This window comes from Canis lupus, chromosome 19 (assembly GCF_048164855.1).
Source record: "Canis lupus baileyi chromosome 19, mCanLup2.hap1, whole genome shotgun sequence".
Classification (NCBI taxonomy): domain Eukaryota; kingdom Metazoa; phylum Chordata; class Mammalia; order Carnivora; family Canidae; genus Canis; species Canis lupus.
In genome coordinates, this window is record NC_132856.1 from 10,103,851 (window position 1) to 10,126,094 (window position 22,244).

Here is a 22,244-nt window from a genome sequence, read left to right on the forward strand (position 1 = left end):
AAGCAAGGGCAACCCCACAGCACACAGAAGTCTTGACTGATATCCACTTAGTCTAACCTACAGACACTGGGCAGGATGAGCCCATCCAATCAAAACAGCCAAGGCAGCTAGAGTACTATCCAGAGAACAGGCCCTCTAGGGACTTTTTTATGTGCCTGATAAGAAACCAGAACTGATTTTCTCCATCTTTCTGAATTAGAAGAGGCAATTCTGGCCCCATACACAACACTGATGGTCGAAGGTTAGCTGATCTAGTGTAAAACCCCATGCATAGTTCAGATGGTAATGAGCTGCTCACAATTTTGTTTTCCAAAGTTTTGAGGATGTGAAATAAAGCTACCAATGGACAAGAGAAATCCCTACCTCCTTCTTCTATAAAGCAAAAGGTAGGTGTGTGAATCCCAAAAAACATATTCATGGTATTAAGGCCTGGGAATACCCAGAGGTCCAATGGCTTGAGGGCTCAGCAGAGGCAGACTCACCATCGCTATTAATTATGGAAAGCAGCAGTTTCAGGTAGTTTTGTGTTTGTTGCACCAGGTCCCAACTCTGTTGAAGAACAGTAAAAGGTGTCTAGGAATCGATATTTAACTCAGATTGAGAACTTTAAAAAATAAAATCAAAGAGTTATTTTGCGGCAACAAATTCCCAAGGATCTTGGTCATAGGCCATAGGCCCCAAATCCCAGATAATCTGAGATTTCACCCCACTCCAAGAGCTCCCCCCACCTCTCCCTGTGGGCCACCCTTATCCTGTATTCTAATATAATGTGATGGTGAGGAGTAGGAAGCCATACAGGGGCCAGGCAACTCATAGCCCTACACCCAGCAGCAGCAGCCACACATTAGCCTCCTCTAAACCCTGGGCTCCCAGCATGGCTGTCTAGGTAGTTGACAGAAGCAAACAAAAAGCCTTGAGCCTGTGACCACTGGTGCCAAATAGAAAGAGCCATTCTTTCATTTACTATAACATCACAGAAAATATCAAACCTTCAACCTTCTTATCAACTATGTTTTAGTCACTTTTTCCTGCTATTTCACTGCGTACTCTGTCTTTATTTTTATTTTATTTATTTATTTTAAAAGATTTTATTCATTTATTCATGAGAGACACAGAAAGAGAGGCAGAGACACAGGCAGAGAGAGAAGCAGGCTCCCTGCAGGGAGCCTGATGTGGGACTCGATCCCAGGACTCCAGGATCATGCCCTGGGCCAAAGGCAGGCGCCAAACCGCTGAGCCACCCAGGGACCCCTATTTTTTTTTTTTTTTTAAGGATTGATTTACTTACTTTAGAGACAGAGAGAGGGAGAGTGAGTGCACAAGTGGGAGAAGCAGAGGGAGAGAGAGAGAGAATCCCAAGTGCTGAGCCCCATGCGGGGCTCAATTTCATGACCCTGAGATCACAACTTGAGCGGAAACCAAGAATTGGATACTCAACTAACTGCAACACCCAGGTGCCCCTGTATACTTTGTCTTTTGATGAATGCTAAGTGCAGTCTGATTGGCGGACAAAATCTTTTTAAAACAGGAGGTCTGTGATAGGGAAGATGAAAAATAAGAAAAACTACAAAAAGCATGGAACTTCCGCTCTAGCCCAAGCAAAAGGTCTAGGCCAGATGGTCTAAGAAACAGTCTACTGAAATCTAGAATTCCATGGAAGGGCCTGACCCAGTTCTGAGGCCTCATTCTCCCCAGCTGAGGACAGCTTCCTAAACAACTGCTTATCAATGTTCTGGGGCTGTGTGGAGCGGGCAGCGGGTGCTAGTAAGAGAGCATTTCCTGGGGGAGGGTTGAACATGGCACCTGTAATTGGCATGGTTTTCCCAGGAATTTAAAACAGGCTCATTTACCTGACCCTCTCACAGCCCCTGGAGAGCTCTGACCTACTTCCAGCAGCTCTGGAGACAGCTGCTGCAGCACTGCACTAATAAAGCCATTACCCGTAGTAGCTCAGGGGTCTCGTCACTCATCTGGCTCAACCTGTCATACACACCATTGCCAATGGATTTCCTCTGAGCTGTGATTTTTGAAGGTGAGGAAAAGCAGGAGGGAGGTAGGAGAGAAGGCAGGAGCCCTGCAGCAGCACAAAGGAAACAGAGGTCAGGTAAGCCGGGGAAAGGCTGCAGTAGCCAGGAGAGGGCAGCAAGTGACCAAGGGCTGTGACCTGCAGAGCTCCAATAACCAAGGTGGCAACTGGAAGGGGAAGCAAGGACCAGGGGAGAGGCAGTAGATTCAGTGTGCCCAGTGCTGGGGTAGGAACCGCAGGCTGGCAAGCTTGGGGTTGGGAGAGGCCCAAAGTCATTAGCTACCCTGACCTAGGGCAGAATCCGGCCCTGTCAGACTGTGAGATTCACGTTTGTAGTCACACGATATGTTGTAGGGACTTCTCTAATAGCAGACTATGAAACTAAAGTTTGAGGGGCCTGCAGAATGTGAGGAGGACCAGAGAAATGCACTAAAATCTAAGCTCAGCATTAATTCTTCCTTCCTACGTGCTCCATTAAAGTCTCTAGGGGCAGAGCTCAGCACCATGCCACCACTTATATGTCTATGCTTGGAGTACTCTTCCCCACGGCTGGCAAACTCTTACTCACCCTTCAAAGGCCCAGCCCCCATTATCTTCTACTGAGTCTTCAGTAGCCACTGGTCGATACCTCTACTACCCTGGTGATGATTATGTTGCTGCCTCTTTTCCTAGTGAGGGTAGAGGCTGTCCTAGAATCTCTGCATCTACAAGGCCTAGTGCTTTGGGACTAGAAGGCACCTGTAGAACATTACTCCTCTGACTGTTCATGGTCAGAGGCCAGCTGGAGAAGCAGCCACTGGAAGGGGTCTTATGGCACAGAAAAAATGAGCAGACCTCTAAGGAATTCCATCCAGTTACATGGAAGGCAGCAACATCCATACATATACTGCCAAAAGTGCTCCTGCACTTGTGAACATCACGGAGAACCTGGCCCTGGTAAACAGCAGCATCCAGGGTAGCCCCAGCTCCCTAACAGGGCTGTAGGAAAGGGAAGGCAAAGGGAACTTCTACAGATGTGCTTAATCAAAGGAGACCTGTGGGACCCTGCAGGATCATGTACTTGGTGAGCTGAGCCTAGTATGATCCACGGGGACCAGTAGGGAAGCTTCCTGAAGATAGTGACATCCATGTAAGAGGGTAGGCAAAGGAGACAAGTTTTTTCTGGCAGAGAGAAAAGCATGTGCACACCTGGAGAGCATTCATCCCCAAGGGGCTGAGAGGAGGTCAGTGTGGCTAGATAGGAAGAGGGAAAGGACAGCTAGTCACAAGGTCAAGGCTGGACTGTGTGGAGCAGAGTGGCCCACTGAGGGTCGGTGGACTGTACTCTGAGGAAAACGGGAAAGTCAGTGGTGAATTCTAAGGAAGAGGTGACAGTGGTGATCTTGTTCTATCATTTCAGTATTCCTATCTACTAGGCCCCACTCAAATACTTCGTGTTTACTATTTCCTGGTCTCCCTCAATGAGGCCCCCATTCAGATGAGATCCACTCAGATGACAGTGGCTTGGATTATGCCAGTACAGGAAATGGAAGCAAGATCTAGAGAGTTTCACCAGGGGCAGAGACTTAGAGAACTGATGGGAACTGACAATGGATGTGGGAGGAGAAAAACCCACATTTTGACTTTGAGCATCTGGGTAAATGGTTGAAGGCCTGGGGTGTCCTGGGTTATGGCCAACTCCATTTCAGACAGCTTGAGTTTAAGGTGCTTGCATGAAGGGACACTCGTAAGAGGTGATGTAGACATGGCTCCCCAAGAAAGACATGGCTCAGAATCCCAGGTCAGGTGACATAGCAGTGGGCTAACAGAATGGACAATAGATGAGGTCACCTGGGGAGGTAAGGAGGAGTAATGGAGTCCTAGACACTTGTGCTGAAGGGGCTGACAAGGCAGAGGCCACACCTGGCTGAGGAGAGGATGGTATGAGGCCCAGTGAGACCAAGGGGCTGAGCAATACTGGAGAGGGAAGATGCCCTGCCCTCCTACTTTTGTGCCTAGAGTTTTATTAGTGTTCACTCCCTTGAGTCAAAAGGCTAGCAGCCTACTTCTTAATTATCATTAAAATTGTTCTGACATTTCAGTTAAGAGGCCACTTTCATACTGTGATCATACTTGAACCTTGCCACAATTCTGAAATAGGTGTCGTCAACTCCACTTTTAGAGGAAAGCGAGGCCACTTGCTCAAAACCACAAAGCCTTGAGAGAAGGGTTGAGCAAACTAGATCTAGGTAGAGCTAGATCTAGGGGCCTAGATCCATAGCCTTGATCTACTAAGCAGAACTCCTCCTATGTACAAGGCTCCTTCCTAAAGAGACATACATCCTAGGCAACGTCAACACATTAAACCCCTATTTCTAGGGATCCCTGGGTGGCACAGCGGTTTGGTGCCTGCCTTTGGCCCAGGGCGCGATCCTGGAGACCCGGGATCGAATCCCACATCGGGCTCCTGGTGCATGCAGCCTGCTTCTCCCTCTGCCTATGTCTCTGCCTCTCTCTCTCTCTCTATCATAAATAAATTAAAAAAGAAAATAAAAATAAAAAAAAAATAAACCCCTATTTCTATTTGTACCTTATTTGGCTTACACACACTCTCTCTCTAAAATAAACACATAAATCTAAAAAAAAAGAAGAAGAAAGAAGAAGAAGAAGAAGAAGGAAGAAGGAAGAAGGAAGAAGAAGAATGGTGCCAGAAAGAAGAAGAAGACTGGCTGCGGTAGGGCCCATTTGACGCCTCTGCATATGACAAATCAAGAAATCAAGAAGGAAACCTGCAGGTTTTCCACTCAATCTGTCTAGGTACTGCCTAGCACTTGAGACCAGGAAATAGGGTCCTCCAACCCACTCCTTCTCCAGGCTTTTGGGCACAACAAAAAACTAGTCTGCTCTTCTTCCTAAAGTTCCCTCTTGTAGAAACACCTGCATCAAGAACACCTGATACCACTTGAACTCTTTCAAATAGTATCTCCTTTGTAATCAGGGACTGGGTGTAAAAGATAAGCACAGGGGCACCTGGATGGCTTAGTGGTTGAGCCTCTGCCTTTGACTCAGGTCATGATCCCTGTGGGGAGCCTGCTTCTCCCTCGGCCTGTGTCTCCCATGAATAAATAAAATCTTAAAAAAAAAAAAAAAAAAAAGGATAAGCACAGCCTCTCCCTTTACAGACCACTTACAGACCAGGATGACAAAGCCTACAAAGCTGCCTAATAGGTGAGTCTGGCCTCTCTGACAGAGGGAGACCTCAAGGCTGGATGGGGAACTGTCCAGACCCTGTGGCAAAAAAAGAGAGGGAAACAGGATGTTTCCTAGGCATTCACTGGTGTGGCCTTTCCAGCTCTAGGCTCCGTGCCAGTTTCTGTGCTGGGGCTGCACAAGCTGTGGTTCCCCGTCCTCCTGGAGCTGTCTACCAGAGATGGAGTGGCAGATCCCGACATTAGTGGCTACAGCTCAGTGGAAAATTCCACGACAGGTAATTCCCAGGGTAAATGGGAATGCAGACACAGGCACCTAATCCTCTGGGGACAGGGGAGAGGAGATGCATCACGGGTTCCTTAGTAGACACTAGAGCCGAATCCTAAAAGCTGTGTATCAGCTAGATGAGATGAGATGAGAAGCGGCAGCCAGGCAGAAGGAATGGACATGGGGAAGGCAGTGGAGAGAGCAAGGCTGCTTATCCTGGATGAAGCAAGTGGCAAGGAAACTGCTGATGGCCTTTTGATTTCTACACTGGGCTAAGCATAGTACAGAGATGGATCCATCCAGTAAGACTGGGGCCCCTTCCAGGGTGAGAGGGGAGAGGAGTGCAATGGAAATAATTTTAAAGTTTCTATAATCAAACGAGGTCAGACAGAGCTCTATACTTCCTCTGGCAGATGCATTTAAAAGGAAAAATGAAAAAAAGTCACTAAAGCCCAGAGCTGGAAAAGCAGACTCCATGAGGTCCTCTGGAAACAGAACCTGCTGGTGGATGTAAATCTTTGAGTGAGTCATGATCAGAAAGCTTTGATTTTCTGGGCCAAAAGCAAATCAGGAGAGAGTTAAATGGATAAGCAGCTCCTTTCCTAGGCTGTGAGAGGTCAGAGGGCATGAGCCAGACTTTTTGGTACCTGCATGAAGGACTTGTGGGGCAGGCACCAGGGATCCCCTCCACCCATCCCTTATCCTGCTCTGCTTGAGTCAGGCCCCTCACCTGATACTGGCTCCAGTCAATGTTCAGAGAGCAAGTCAGGAAATCAGGGATGCTGAGTGGGGCATCAACGTAGTCCTGGAGGCAGAAAGACACTTGTGAGATGCAGTGGCCACTAGGAGAAGCCATGGTGACAGGGCATGTCATGACCCTGAAGCTGTGATTACCACAGGCAGGCAGGACATCCCTCCACAGTACATGCTGTCTCCGGGCCAGATGCCTGTGCTACCCTGACAGTGACAGTTTTAAAATCAAAGAGGCCAGATACTGCTTCCAAGTGCAGTTTTTCAGTGGGCTTTCCTAGTGTTTGCTGCTGAGACAAACGTGACAAATCTGTATTCAGCATCCAGCAGGCTCCTGTGGCCTGCTCCTGCCGACTGGGAAAGGAACAGAATGTTGGCCCGACTTTTTACCCAGATGGTAAAGCACAGAGGAAGGATATTTCCTAATTAATTATCCCTGAAAAATCCTGTGAAGACATGGATAAATTAAAAGGGGAGAGGAAAGTATATAGGGGAACTTAAACATGTACATACAAAGAAAAGAGGAAGGAAAATAATGATACTCATCCATGGGAGAAAAGAGAAAGGAAAAGGTAGTTGTTTTCCCCAAAGAGAAGGCAAGCTATTCTCCATGGTCGCCCTTTGCAAAGAAATATTAGGACCCAAGCTGATGAATGTTACTGCTCGTACCTGCTTCCAGTTAAAAATGAGCCCTTCTGCCATGTAATCCCGATCCTTATATTCCTTGAAAAATTCACAGCCTGGAAAAGAAGGGCCAAGTTAAGACACCACCTTTGCTAGCCCAGTTTCCTGCGATGCCTGGGAGTGCTGACCAAGGGGCCACCAGCTGACGCACTTCTCCATCCCGATGGGCCTCCTAGGAGACCACAGCTGCCACGGGTGGACGAGCATGGGCAGGCAGGAGCTAGGGGACGAGTCTCCAGTGCTCCTTAGGTTTCTAGTTACAAGGCTTCCTGATGAGGTATTGCCTACCTGCACACCTCTTTGTGTCTCTCTCCATCTGGGCTCAGTGGTTACTGGTCACCTCTCCCTGATTTCAGATCCCTTTGTCCTACATGTCCCTGAAGCGCCAACAGCCAGCAAACAAAGCATGGTTTACAGTCTGAGCGCTGGCAGCACTTTTCTCAGCCACTTAACTAGTTAACCGAGAACCATTCTCCCTCCTAACACCAACCTCACAGACCTCCAGTGACATATTGGAAAAGACCACAGATAGTGCCTAAAACATGACAGGTGCTCAAGAGACATTTCCATCTCCAACAAACCTGGTTGAGAGGTACTTTTCTATATCACTCTCTAAAACTATAAGAAACTCTGCCAGGGTAGGCCTTCAGGGATAGAGAGGAACAGAGGAAAGAAGGGACTTCAGCAACATTCTTAGCTTCAAATCCAGCCTTTCACTTAGCTCTGTGACTACAAACAGTTTACCTTCTCTAAACCTTGATTTTTCTCATTTATAAAATGGTTAAAAATGAAACAATACATATAAAACACCTAGCAAGGGATGCCTGGGTGGCTCAGTGGTTGAGCGTCTGCCTGTGGCTCAGGTCATGATCCTGGGGTCCTGGGATCAAGTCCCACATTGGGCTCTTCACAGGGAGCGTGCTTCTCCCTCTGCCTATGTCTCTGCCTCTCTCTCTGTGATTCTCATGAATAAATAAAATACTAAAAAAATAAATAAAACACCTAGGAAGCACTGGTACAGATGGCTTTCAAATGAAAGCCATTAATATTATAAATAATAGAGTTTAATTTGAGGGCATGAGCGCTGGGTGTTCTATATGTTGGCAAGTTGAATTTAAATTTAAAAAATTTTAAAAATAAAATTAAGAAAAACAACAACAACAACAACAACAACAACAAAAAAACAAAAAACCCCCAAACCAAACCAAACCAAAAAAATAATAGGGTTTATTATCACAATGTTGCTGCTGCAGGAAGAACCCACAAGGCCAGCCCTGCAACTTAGTCAACTGCTTGGCTCAGAGAGAATGGGCTTGCTCATATACTACAGCACAGTGAGCATTCTGGGGCTGCCATGGCTTCGAGAGTGGAGAAGGCACTTCAAGGTAGCTTCTCAAAGTTATTCTCACTTCCTCAACTAGAACCAATACAAATTTTGGAGGGTACAGGACTTTAACCACAGGTCCAAGTCTGGTGATATCCCTACCCAAAGGCAATACAACAGCTGTCTGAATTCTGTGGAGGTGGCAACAGGCCAAAAAAATTTACATGGAACTTTCCCAGCTACTCTTGGGCCAGGTTCCTGTATGAGGTCATCCCAGGGAAGATAGGAAAGGTTCCTTCAGAGAGGAAGATCTGGAGACCCAGACCATGTCCTGTATCCTTGGCTTCCACCCCCTATACACTTCTGCACACTAATCCCTCAGGCCTTGCTGCTGATTGAGAAATCAGGAAACTATCCTCAGCTCTCACACTCCAGTCTATTCTAAGGTGCCTCACTGGCAGAAAGAAAAAATATAAGTATCAGACAGAGGCCCTAGGCATGAGCCCAGGTTTAGAAATGCCACCAATTATCTCTCAGAGAGCTCCTCTGAAGGATTGTTTTCTCAAACTTGACCTGCTCAGATCAAAACTGCAGACTCTGGACTGATCCAGCTGGCCTGTGATGCGGAGGCAATTTCTTGGAGAAATGGACAAAATTAAAATAGATTCAGTACCTACGGCAATGCCTGACATTTATTACCTGAAGAGCCTCCTGAATCTGCTGAGAGACAAGAGGGATGGGACCAAAAGTGGGGGTGAGAACAACCACTTGCTCAAGGAGAAAAACCAATCAGACTTGTGCAGCTGAGTCTTCAGTCTATTTTGGTGTGCTGAAGGAAGTGCTCTCAGAATACTTCTCCCGCCCAAGGGCCAGTCCAAGCCCAAGTTCATTTGACAGAGCTAGAACTCAGCATCAGACTTCCTGTCTGGCCACCTGCTTATCAGAGGACTCAGCTGAGATGTCATGAACAGCTACAAAGCACAGTTCATCACTGGGGTTTCAGTAATGGTAACTGTTTCTTTTCTTGGGATGAACTAATCCAGGCTTGTAAAGAAATTCAAGAACATAGCATAGCAAGTAAAAAGTGCTTCTCCTGTCCCCTTACATGGATGTGTGATGGCATCTCCTCCACCTCTGGCTTTTTTGGTTTCTATTGATTCCTTTTTCTTTCCCATCCACCAATACATACACACAACTATCAGATACAGTACAAAGATACCTTGGGAAGGACAGGGAAAAAATTCAAAGGTTGTAGCATCTTACCATTTTGGCATATTTCCTCCACACCCTTTTGTGAAAGCACTTTTTCCTTTACATTGTTGACACTGTACTATACACTTTGTGTCCTGCTTAGCATCTTAAGCATCTTTTCATACCAAAAAGTCTAAGCATTTTTCTATGACTATGTAATCATTATTCTGACTACTGAACATGACTCTCATGTTCTGCTAGTATAAACAGACATCATGATGAACACATCCTCAGCCCCAAGTTAGCTGCAACATGTCCTGCTGAGTATGAGGTCAAAGAGTGTTAACATTTTGGGAGTCTCGTAGCAAGTTGCCACACAACAGCAGAAAGGATATTGTGCTATAGTTCTGGAGCAGTAGTATGCAAACTTCTAGCAAATCTACTTTTTTTTTTTTTAAACCAAGCTTACTTAAGACCTAAATATAAACAAAAAAAAGTGATGCGTGGTTCCTCACACAGCACAGATTTTTCCTGTTCGGCAGAGTACTTTGGTCCGTGAACTCCCACTCCTGGGGGTCCGGAGCTAAGTCTGAAAATCAGCTTTAGAGCTATCTAACCGCTCCAGCCCAGACACTCTGGGCAAGACACTTCTGTCACAACATGGTTCTGATACTGACAAGCCCAGAGAGTCATTATGGTTTGCATCTGCCCACAGCAGCTTTCAGAGAAGAGGAACATCCCCTGAGCCTGTCCTCCATGTGTACCCATCATTTAGCCTGCTGCTTGCTGAGGCCGTTTTAGGGATAGGTCTGGCACTTTGGCTTGAAATAAGCACCATTATCTTCATTCTATGGAGGATAAAGCCAGTGCTAGGCGGGGTGAAGGCACTTGTTCAAAGACATACAGTACTAGGGCTAGGACTCATGCCCTGTTCTACATGGCACTAACCGCTAAGCTGGCAGAGTCAGCAGAGTGAGCAGAGTGTGCAGAGTGTGCAGAGTGAGCACAGACTCCAGGGGAGGCCAGTACTGTAAGACTGCCTGGCTATCAAGAGTTGTGGTTTGAGGGCAGCCCGGGTGGCTCAGCAGTTTAGCACCGGCTTCGGCCCAGGTTGTAGTCCTGAAGACCCGGGATCAAGTCCCACATAGGGCTCCCTGCATGGAGCCTGCTTCTCCCTCTGCCTGTGTCTCTGCCTCTCTCTTTATCATAAATAAATAAATAAATCTTAAAAAAAAAAAGAGATGTGGTTTGAATACCACGAGCTCACAACCGGTGAGGATACCCTCTCCTGCCGGACATAGATAAACTTGTAGTTCTAATGAGAAGACCTGGCTGTACAGCAACCTGTTGTCACTGGTTTGCTCTTGCTATTGGCTATGTGGCTCCAATGTGAGGAGACAAGGTCCAACAGAGGACTGAAGGCAGATGCTGATGCTGAGAAACAGAAGAAAGGTTTCAAGGAAAAAGAGTACATTTCCTGCCGTCTGTTGACAAAGCCTTGCGCTGACATTAGGGCTCCTGGGCTTCCCTTGCTGAACAAGCAAATGTTATCAGAAAGCTTAAATATTACCAACCGGACCAATACAGTTTTAGTATCCGGTGCATACAATACTGCCCTGGCCACAGGTTGCATACAGATCTATGCACCACAGACAAATGCAGCTAGCTCCGCGTATACCAGAGTGCTTTACAACATGGTGAGGCCACCAACGGTGTACAACTGGGGACACAGCAATTACGTTCTTCATCACCAGGAGGGCCTCACCTAGGGTAATTTCCATAAATAACCTGATCACCCCAAGACAGACATTCAAAGGTTCACATCCACACAGGCCAGCACAACGTGATTTAGTTGCTGACACAGGGTAGTAGTGATGTTGTTTTATGCTGAAATAGTATTTTACCTGCACAGAGCACTTTCACAAACATGATCTCATCTAAGCTTCACAAAAAACCTTGAGTCAAGCCTTTCCAAGTTCCAGACACCTGAGAAAAGCTGAGGCTTGGAGAGGTGAAGTAACTTGGAAGGTTATAGTAGTAGTAGCTGAGCCAGGACCCAATCCCTGGATGGACCTGGAGTGGAAAGAGCCTTCCAGGACAGCATCCTACCTTAACTTAGGTATAAGAGCTTAAGACTCAGAGCCAGTGTCCTATGCTGATCAACATAAGAGGAGTACCTGGGTGGCTCAGTCGGTTAAGCATCTCACTCTTGGTTTCACCTCAGGTCATGATCTCAGGTCATGAGATTGAGCCCCACGTCGGGCTCACTACTCCGTGCATAGTCTGTACTCTCTCCCTTCTCTCTCAAATAAAGAAATAAATTTTTTTTTTAAAGATTTTATTTATTTATTCATGAGAGACACACAGAGAGAGAGAGGAAGAGACATAGGCAGAAGGAGAAGCAGTCTCCCTGCAAGGGGCCCGATGTGGGACTCAATCCCAGATACCAGGATCATGCCCTGAGCCAAAGGCAGATGCTCAACCACTGAGCCATCCAGGCATCCCAGAAATAAATCTTTAAAACAAAACAAATTCATCTGGGAAAGTTCCAGGGCACCTGTGTACCTAAGTATAGAAGGTTTGCAGATGGCCTCTGAGAGCCCCCAGTCCTAGGAAACCTGCCACTTGACTAGACCCTGAAAAGAGCTCCCTACCTGGATACGGGATGGAGAGGAGAGTGAAGTCGGCATAGCGCTGGGCTTTGTCCACCTTCTCGGAGGAGGTTACACTACAAGATAGGACACAATGTGTTAAGGCATCAAAACACATATGCACCATTCCCCAATGAGTGTTACAACAACGTAAAATGAACCTCTTACTGAAGAAACTACTCTTCAGAATTAGGAATGATTCCCGTTAGCAGTGCTGACTTGAACAATTAAGAAATGTAACTTCCCTTCCCCCTATTCTAACCTATCAAGCAAGAGAGGTTCCTCTCCAATTCTGCAGCACCCACAATTGCAGCAAACTGCCTGCTAAGTCCCACAAATGAAGGCAGCAGAACCACCCTGACACAGGGGGTGGGATGAAACGAGATGAGAACGAGTAACCAAGACACCAAAGGGGGTTTCTAGGGGACTCTCGCCTCTACTGTCTTCTCCAATATTCACTGAGGACTCCTGAAGAGGGGAGACAAATGGCATCTGAAAGGTAAAGACTGAGGACATTCTAACAGATGAAGGGGAGAAGGGAATATTCAGCTGAGCTGTAAGGCCTCAGTATGTCTTATTTTCTAAGATGACCTCAGCATCAGTAAAGTCAATATTATGAAAATTTTTTTGGAAAAACTTTTACTATCTCATCAACCTAGGTTCCATTATTTTCAAATTTTGCCTTATCAAATAATTAAGGTTTGGTCCATATGTGAAGTAAAAATTGGTCATATACTTTTTTTTGTTGTTCCGTTTAGAAAGAAACTCTAATCTACCAGAGATGGTGCAGAACTTGGAGCCAAGGGACAAAACTTCAAGAGCATCTAAGAGGAGGAGGCAGCAGAGCACAGGTTAGAAACTCACGGCCCCTCAGTTACTATCTGCATGACCTTGAGCAAGTTACTTAACCTTTCTGTGCTTTAGTTCCTTACTTGCAAGAGGGGCATAGTAGAACCTGCCTTGCAAGAATGTTTGAAGATACAGCTAGAAGATGTACAGAAGGCCCTCAGCATGAGGCCTGGCATGTGGTGAGCCCTTGGTAACTGCTATAAACCACCAGCAACCGGAAAAGCGGTGAACCTATCACCTCTGCCTATTTTGCAGTAGGTCCCTGTACTTACTTCATGCCAAACTTCACCTTCTTGTTCTCCACCATTAGGTCACAGATGTATTTGACTGACAGGTACCGAAGCAGCTTGATGTCATAGCCTCTGACCTTATCAAAAAGATGTGTGTCGGAACTTCTGAAACAGAGAGCCAGAGGGAGAAGTTGTACTGCACATTCATTCACAGAATTCTGGCGGGGCAGGGAGCGTGTTTAAGGAAGTATGGATGTCACTGGCAAGAACCTCTGTTTCCCTTCTCCATAAGATGGAGGGAGGGCCAATGACAGAACAACTCATTTCAGGGAAGGTGACTTTCTGAGAGATTACCCTGCTCTCTGGGACACATTTCAGAGAGGAGCAATTTGCAGCCGGAAACTGGGAAAGGGCTTTTTGGCACTGCTTGACATTAAGCCAGAAGACTCAAGATAATCTGAGTTTTAAAAAGCAGCAAGCTTGGTAGCTGATAGAGTCTTTGAGCTTCTATTAGAGTTTATCTCCCTCCATCTCCCCCCTCCTTTTCCCATTTATGACCATTTTTAGCCATATGATTTGGTCATAATGTAACAGAGTGAAATACTTGTTGGGAGATGGACTTTTTAGCGAAGTTTTATCAACTGATTGTGAAATACTAGCAAGTGAATTCCCTCTACTGAGCAGGTCTAAGAAGCAAGGAGATAAAATTTTTCCTAATACCCCAGGCTGTCTCTTGATCATACAGATAAAGGCAAAAGTAGGATGAGTACAGAGTCACGATTAATTTTTTAATGCCCACTGCTCTGCTGTCCACAGCAGTCTCCTTGCCAAGAACAATGTATGTTATGGAAGACGGCCTGGCTGAGGCAGAGGTCGTCTGATCTCAGGGGGAAGCGCCAAACATTCTTGAGCACAAGCCAGGGTTGCTGCTCTTGGAACTAACAGGCAGAACCGGGTATAGTGAAATGCCTTTTCATGCACCAAGCCATGATTTTGGGCAGCTGATCTTACTAGGGTGCTTGTGTGCATTCCAGAGATGCCTGACACCAGTTAAAGACTTTCCACGGGAACAGACCACACAAAGGAGCTTTTCCAAAATATCCTAAGATGTCACTTTCCAAAAACATTTGGAAAGGAGGTAGAAGAGTGTGAACCAGCCCATTTCCTCTCTTAAAGGGGGCCTAAAATACTTCTTTATATCAAGCTCTATTATGGCATCAATCACAACTTGAACTGTGTAACATCTAGTCTCTAGGTCTCCCACATGGGGACTGTAGCCTTTACCTTGTGCCTTGGTACCAGGTGTGCTGTGTGACACCTGTCAAGCTATCAGTATCCTGGTCACACCATGGTAACCATGAGGTTTGAAGACACACACAGATGTCTGAGCCCTGATTCAGACCTGCAGACCCTCGGGCTGAGATATTGCCTAGGAGTGAGACAGATGGCTCAGACGTCCAATAAAATCTGCTCTGGTGAGAAGCTATGGGATGGACCTTAATCACCTTATTTCAGGGGTATGGACTTAGCAGTGGAAGGAAAGGAACCAATGTACTCACCTGGACCAGTGATGAATATATACCACTGGTATGAAAATGCCCACCACTTGTCAGATACCCCATCCCCGATACAGCCCATATCCGTAACAATCTGGCACTGACCGAAGAGCGCAGTCCTCCTCTGTGATGTCCTCTGAATCTGCCCAGGCATCATCTGCACCCCCTGCCAGAGAAACCTGTCAGCACCAAGGCTGTTGCACAGGGCTCCACCCAGGGGCTTCCTGACCAAGCTCCTCTCACTCCAATCTATCTCCATCTCCAAGGACAGCCCCCCCATCTCTCAGCATCACATGTCCCATATGGCTGGCAGGCAGTCTTCTTTACCACAGGATCTCCTTGAATGATGAAGGGAAGGCTCCTGCTCTCCTCCCAACTTGTCTGCACTCTCTACCTATGCCACTGTGGCGTGGGTGGCTATTCTCTACATCTGCGCTCTTGTTCTTAGTCAGAGGAGGTAGCTCAATATTCACCTGAGAAGATATAGTTGTAGCCAGTGCGTCCATACAGTTCTCCCCATCCAGCCAGGGTAGCAGACCTGCAAATGTGCTAGGAGAGAAACAGCATTTTCAGATGCTTTCCTGGGTTTTCTTGTTCTTGTTTTTCCAACTTTGTTGAGATATAATTGACATACAATACCGTGTAAGTTTAAGGTGTAAAATATGCTGATCTATCTATAGATTGTAAAATCATTACCACCGTGGTGTTAGCTAACAGCTCTATCATGTCACACAATTCCCATTTCTTTTTTGTGATGGAAACATTTAAGATCATCTCTTTGCAGCTTTCAAGCAAATAATATAATACTAATAACTATAATCACTCTGCTGTACTTTAGATCCTCAAGTTTGTACCCTATGGCCAATGGTCAAGATGGTTTTCTCAAGTGTGCACAGTTAAAGGAACAACTGGGAGTCCATAGATTGTTCCAGGCCAAGCTTCTGGGTTCAGGAGCATTTCCCAAAGTCTTATCAGTATAGAGGCCACAGCAGCCAGTCTGAAGTATGACTAGAATTTTTTTTTTTTTTTTATGACTAGAATTTTTAATCTACATCCTGTCAAGGGAGCATCTCTCCCAAACAAGAGGCACCAGTGTTACTAAGGGTAATGGATAGATTTAGTGGCTGTCACATGTGTAGGTGCATAGATTCGATAGTGTAAATGGATGTGTGCTGGGCTTGGCACTGAAACATTTACACTATCTTCTCACTGAGTTTTCAGTGAACCCTGAGATAGATGTGGCAGGTGACATGCACTGTTGCTGCTTCACAGAAGGCAGGCATAGAGAGGTGAAGTGATAGGTAAGGCCATACAATGAGGGGTTAGCTGGGATTTGATTTAGACCCACCTACCTCCAAAGCCTGTGTGCTTATCATCATTTGAAACCGTTCAGCACAAGGATGAGTAACTGTGCTTCTATATATATTTTTTACTCTTTTCCTCATTACTTAAGGATCACTTTGAGAGCGAGAATCCTAGAAACTAGGCAACTGGCCTAAACTTCAATATCTAATTTTAAGGTTGTATTGTTAATTAACTATGATGAGATCCAGTAGGGTTGAGGGAATGGGAGGAGACAGGTGGTAATGGGTGAACAAACTAGCCCAGAGTTTAGCTAAAGCTAGGGGTGGCAATGAGGTGGTGGCTGGGAGTTTACATGAGAGAGAGGGGCAGCTGCATGACAGAGATGGGTGACGTTCATTTCTGAATGGGTCACAGACTAGCAATGTTAAGCAGGTCCCAGCAAGACTGCAAAATACTACCTGAAGGCTTCTCCTCTACCTGTTGGATAATGGGAAAGAAACAGTTTTGCTGCTAAAGGAAAGGGCTGTGGGTGGGCATTATCAGGTCACCTTCCAGCTCTCTTGAAGTTTTGACAGCCTAAGAAAGGGGCAGGTAATAGAAAAGCAACCTGGATACAACCTAAGGCAGGGTATAGTGTTTTTTCAGCGCTGGGAACAAGAAGAAATTCATGGGAAGGTTGTCCTGGCAGTCTGCGATGAAGAACTTGGGCTGAGATTCCTGCTAGTCTGAGCAGGGGGGGCTCTCTCGTGGGGGCTGCTTAATTTTCTCTGGGTCCAAAAACATTTTGAAAATCTGATGAAAATGATCAGCTGTACAGAAAAAAATATATGCACCACAGTTAACTTACATTTTAGAGGTTCCTGGACTCTCCCAAGTCCATCCATGGATCCACCTCTAGTCCCTGTTAAGAGCTGCTCTAAGGAGACTACCCCAGTCATGAAGAGCAGGAAGTGGAAAACTGTAGGAGGGAAGTGTCAATCCCTAGGTTTTGTCAAGTGGGGAGGTCTGACTCCTGAGAGCAAGACAATAGGGGGCATTCAGCTGGTTTTGAGGGTTTCGTTTTTTGTGTTTGTGCGCATGTGCGCACGTTTCCCCAGAAATAAACAGTTGTACTGGGCTCAGACCATGGGTTTATGGGGCTTGAGGACCTCTGTGTATTTGTTGATTTTCTTCTCCAGGATCTTCCCAGCTTGTTTCTATAGCCCCAAGAGTGGCTTTTCCTTCCAGTAATGGATCTTGGCCTTCTCCTTCCTCTTCTCCTCCAGGGTGGCTGTTACTATCTGGTACTTCCAGCCAACCTCATGAGCCAGGTTTCCAAAGAAAGCAAAGTTTTATGTAGGCTTCAGACATACAAACTTGAGAGCAGCAAGAACCACCACCACCTGCTTTTTCCTGTCATAAGGTGGCAAGATCCCTTGAGGCGGTCCAAGGCAGCCTGGCTTTGCTTGGTTTTGTGGGGTAGCATGCCTCATACTATCTGCCAAAAGATGCACTCAGCAGTGGTAGGGGCCATAGGATGGGTTGGTATCCATCTACTTGCAGAGAAAGGCTAGGTGCTTCAACTTGTTTCTGCAGAAATTGCCAGAAATATTGATGCCCTCACAGTGCATGACTACAATCCTCCAGCCCAGCAGCACCTACTTGGCCACTATGGCCACCTGGTAGCCCAGGAGACAGCCTCTGCCATTGAGCACCAGGATCTGTTTCTCTGCCATCTTCAGCAGCCACCTGGGAAAGCCTGCTATGTTATCATGCCCACCCTCCCCCATCATCTAAGCTGCTAACACCAAATCTCACTCTTCTTTGCATTTTTTGTTGCAAGCAGACATGCACACTGTCTTTGGCTCTGAAACTGTTTCTCAAACTCTTTCCTAGGTTTAGATACCTCTTTCTATCCCAGTTCTCTCATATTCCTTAGATCTGTCCTTGCCTTTTTAGTTAACTCAGGCAGCCAGACCTGGACCCAGAGGATTCAAGTAGATGGAAAAGACCAGGCAAGTTGGCTAACTTTCCAAGTGAGGCACTAACACCTCTGAAGGAAGATTCTCAGGTGGTACCTGGCAGAAGCTGTACGTAATGCAGACTCTAACTCCTGACCCCTGCTCCTTAGTCTCATGGCTCCAAACTCCATCATTTCTGCACTTTAAGCTTAACTCCTGACTGAAAAAGTAGGGTGCACTGTAAATGCTCTCCATTTATCTAATTGTGAGTGGCCTCTAATTCTGCATGAGGAATATGGTTCTGTAGGATTTGCTTATCTAGTAATCAACTTTGACACACAGATAAAAGTGGCAGATCAGGACAACCTGGGTGGTTGAATGTCTGCCTTTGGCTCAGGTCATGATCCCGGGGTCCTGCAATTGAGTCTCATATCAGGCTCCCCACAGGGAACCTTCTTCTCCCTCTGCCTGTATCTCTGCCTCTCTGTGTGTCTCTCATGAATAAACAAACAAAATCTTAAAAAAAAAAAAAAAAAAAAAAGTGGCAGACCTTTACTCCCCATTTCCTAAGGGAGGAAATAGAGAGGGATGCCTATAGGGGGCTCAGGGGCGTGATCCTGGGATCCGGGATTGAGTCCTGCATCAGGCTCCTTGCGGGGAGCCTGCTTCTCCCTCTGCCTGTATTTCTGCCTCTTTTCTCTCTCTGTGTCTCTCATGAATAAATAAAATCTTAAAAAAAAAAAAAAAAAGGGAGGAAACAGAAAGATGACTAGATGACTTGTCCCAATTTTTAATTGCTCAAAAGCCAGATACAAGTGTTGCGGGGAAAATGGCATAGGAGAACATATTGCCCTTAAATGCTTGAACTGAGGGTTTTTTTTTTTTCTTCCTTAAAGATTTTATTTATTTATTCATGAGACACACAGAGGCAGAGGGAGAAGTAGGCTCCCGAGGGGGAGCCTTATGTAGGACTGATCTCAGGACCCCAGGATCACGACTTGAGCCAAAGGCAGACGCTCAACAGCTGAGCCACCCAGAAGCCTTTGAACTGAGTTTGTTTTTTTGTTTTTTGTTTTTTATTTATGATAGTCACACACAGAGAGAGAGAGAGAGAGAGAGAGAGAGAGAGAGAGGCAGAGACACAGACAGAGGGAGAAGCAGGCTCCATGCACCGGGAGCCTGACGTGGGATTCGATCCTGGGTCTCCAGGATTGCGCCCTGGGCCAAAGGCAGGCGCCAAACCGCTGTGCCACCCAGGGATCCCTGAACTGAGTTTTTAAAAAATTTTTGATATTTATCTAATTTAACCCAATTATATCCCAAATGTTATGTCAACATATAATTACTTAAAAAATCATTCATATTTTATTTTTTATACAAAATCTTTAATTAATTATTAAATTTTAAGATTTTATTTATTCATGAGAAACACAGAGGCAGAGACACAGGCAGAGGGAGAAGCAGGCTCCATGCAGGGAGCCTGAGGCGGGACTCGATCCCAGGACTGCGGGATCATGCCTTGAGCCAAAGGCAGGCACTAAACCGCTGAGTACCCAGGGATCCCCTATACAAAATCTTTAAAATCCGATCTGTATTTTACACTTTTCAGCACATCTCAACTAGAATGTTTTACCTTTAGCATCTTTTTGACTAATTAAAAAAAAAAGTTTTTTTTGGGGGGGGCAGCACGGGTGGCTCAGTGGTTTAGCACCACTTTCAGTCCAGGGCATGATCCTGGAGACCTGGGATCGAGTCCCATGTCGGGCTCCCTGCATGGAGCCTACTTCTCCCTCTGCCTGTCTCTCTGCCTCATTTTCTCTGTGTCTCTCATGAATAAATAAAGAAAATCTTAAAAAAATATTTATTAAAAAATTTTTTTTAAATTAAGTATTCTCTATGCCCAATGTGGGGCTCAAACTCATGACCCTGAAGTCAAGAGTCGCATAGTCTACTGACTGAGCCACCTGGGCTGCCCCTACTTTTAGCATTTAAAGGGAAAAGTAGTCCTGCCCCCAAATACAGTTGTGTTTAACAAAAAAAAATTCCACATTGTTTCAGCTATAAATTGAAATAAAATCAAACATTTGGTTCCTCAGTTGCACTAGCCACACTGAACTGAGTTTTGAAGGAAGCAAGCACTTCTTAACACACCTGCCTTCCCCAACCTAGCAGAGGTCCTGCCTCTTGAGTACTGGTAATAAAAGTTGCTATCACTGTATTAGTTACCAAGTGCCTGTTGTGGGCCACACATTAGGAGGTGAGATCCCCATTTCACAACAGAACACGTTCTCCTACCTTTCCTAATCTCCCTCTCAACTGCCTGTTCACTTGTCTGCCACTCACTGACCTCCAGGAGGACAAGGACTGCCTTATTCACCTCTGATTATGACACAGAGGAAATGACAGACGTTCAAACACACAATTAGGGATCCCTGGGTGGCGCAGCGGTCTGGCGCCTGTCTTTGGCCCAGGGCGTGATCCTGGAGACCCGGGATCGAATCCCACATTGGGCTCCCGGTGCATGGAGCCTGCTTCTCCCTCTGCCTGTGTCTCTCCCTCTCTCTCTCTGTATCTGTCATAAATAAATAAAATATTTAAAAAAAAAAACAAACAAACAAACACACAATTAGAGCGAACACATGGAAGGAGGTAAAAAGTGAGTGAACACTGATTGTTGTCAAGAGAAGCCAAAGGGTGTGAAACGGTATCACGCTGCCTGGACAAGAAGGTGTAAAAGGAGAAGAAAGCAGGATTAATGGTAAAGCCATCATAAACATCATATGCCAAGGACTCCTCAGCATAATCCCTCTAACTCACTGGCCTTCCTCTGAAATCAGATGGCTCAGGGCTCTTTTCTCACAGGCATGCCTAGTCTGTAAGTGCAAATAATTTACCATTTAGCAACTCCACTTGTTCATCTGTTCAGGGTGGCATTTCCCAAACACATTCAGGAAAGTTCTTTACTCATCGTGTGCAGAAAACTAGTGGAAACACAAGACCTAACAAAGCTACACAGGTCTCCCTGCTACAAAACATCTCAGAGTCTTTGTTATATAATGTACACATACCAAGCAATGGACTTTATGAATGTGGAGCCTGGCAGTTGGGCCAAATCTAGTATTTAGAATTCCTTATCCACCATTTGACGGCGAATGCTTTTCAGGAGCATATCCTTCAACTAGTGTTCTATGGAACACACATGGCAAACACTGGTTTGAGTATTAGTTATGTGATTTCTAGTGATAAGCACCATACACCATAGAGCGGTGGTCTTTAAACTGGAGTTCCAGTAATGTGCAGGAACATGACAGCTTTCCAAAGGGAGAAGGGGAACAAAAACCTGGAAGGTGATCAACTTCAGGAACTTCCATACAAGCTTTTCCCTAAAATCCATCTCTCCAAGGAAGCCTTCATTCAAGGCCCCCTTCCTAACTCCCCTTTCACATTTGTCCTTCTCCCATTTTATGGAAAGAACAGGCACAGAGGGGCCCAAACTAACCTCACATCTCTCCTCCTCACTGCCTTGGCACTCAACCACCCACACTGGGTAACCGAAGCTGGATTCTGCAAGCCACTGGGACCGCAGCGCATGCGCTCATGTATCTGCCAACTAAATAGAGAGATTGGGTCTCCTCCCCTCCCCTCCTCCCAGCTCCCCCTACTTTAATGTGCTCCTCCCAGACTAATCCTCCTGAAAAAGCTACTTTCATCTTGTATTTCTCTGCCCAAAAATCACACCGTTCTCCTCGCAAATGTAAGCACCTTGGTCAGCATTCGGCCTCCTGCAATCAATCCCTTCCATCCTCTGGCCTGGCATGAACCTTCCACTCCAGTGAGGAGTGCTGGCCCCTCTTGTTCCTGTCTCCATGCCTTCTCCCATGTCGCCTGCTAGGAACACCCTCCCCTCTGTCTGCCAGCTAGCCTTCTGTTTTTCCTGCAGTACTCTCAAGCTATGGCCTGCTCACTTAGACCATCAGTGAGTCACTCCACACTGCTGTCCCCGAGTTCCCCTTCACACCACACTGGAGGATCCTAAACTTCAGTGTGGTAGCCTGAGGGAACTCCAGATTAGGTCCGAATCTCAGCTCTCTTGGTAAACTTGGCAAAATTAATCACTTTGCTTCACCTGCAAAATGGGATCAATTACACCAAAGGATTATAAAAAGACAGGTAAATGAGATCATACCAGGAAGCTAAGTTAACAACTATCACTAGAGTTTATGCTCCATGTGGGTAAGAATTTTTGTCTACACACTGATGTACCATAAGGCCTGAAACATAA

The 22,244-nt window shown here is 46.0% G+C and overlaps 1 protein-coding gene and 1 pseudogene across 10 annotated transcripts in view; both read right to left on the reverse strand.

Annotated features, from left to right (window-relative positions):
* The window catches only part of MTMR14 (myotubularin related protein 14), a 46,480-nt gene that overhangs the window by 16,402 nt on the left and 7,834 nt on the right, over positions 1 to 22,244 (reverse strand). For 7 of the 10 annotated variants that reach the window (XM_072785243.1, XM_072785244.1, XM_072785247.1 and 4 more), the window contains 7 exons: positions 15,191 to 15,266; positions 14,823 to 14,883; positions 13,204 to 13,326; positions 12,086 to 12,159; positions 6,902 to 6,972; positions 6,213 to 6,287; positions 483 to 549 (listed from right to left, as the gene is read on the reverse strand). In XM_072785243.1, the coding sequence (XP_072641344.1) occupies positions 483 to 549; positions 6,213 to 6,287; positions 6,902 to 6,972; positions 12,086 to 12,159; positions 13,204 to 13,326; positions 14,823 to 14,883; positions 15,191 to 15,266 (547 nt within the window). Of the gene's footprint in view, positions 1 to 482; positions 550 to 6,212; positions 6,288 to 6,901; positions 6,973 to 12,085; positions 12,160 to 13,203; positions 13,327 to 14,822; positions 14,884 to 15,190; positions 15,267 to 22,244 lie in introns of those variants that run through there. The other 3 variants (XM_072785245.1, XM_072785242.1, XM_072785250.1) reach the window with 2 other exon arrangements.
* Positions 15,732 to 19,348, reverse strand: LOC140609885 (large ribosomal subunit protein uL13 pseudogene; annotated as a pseudogene).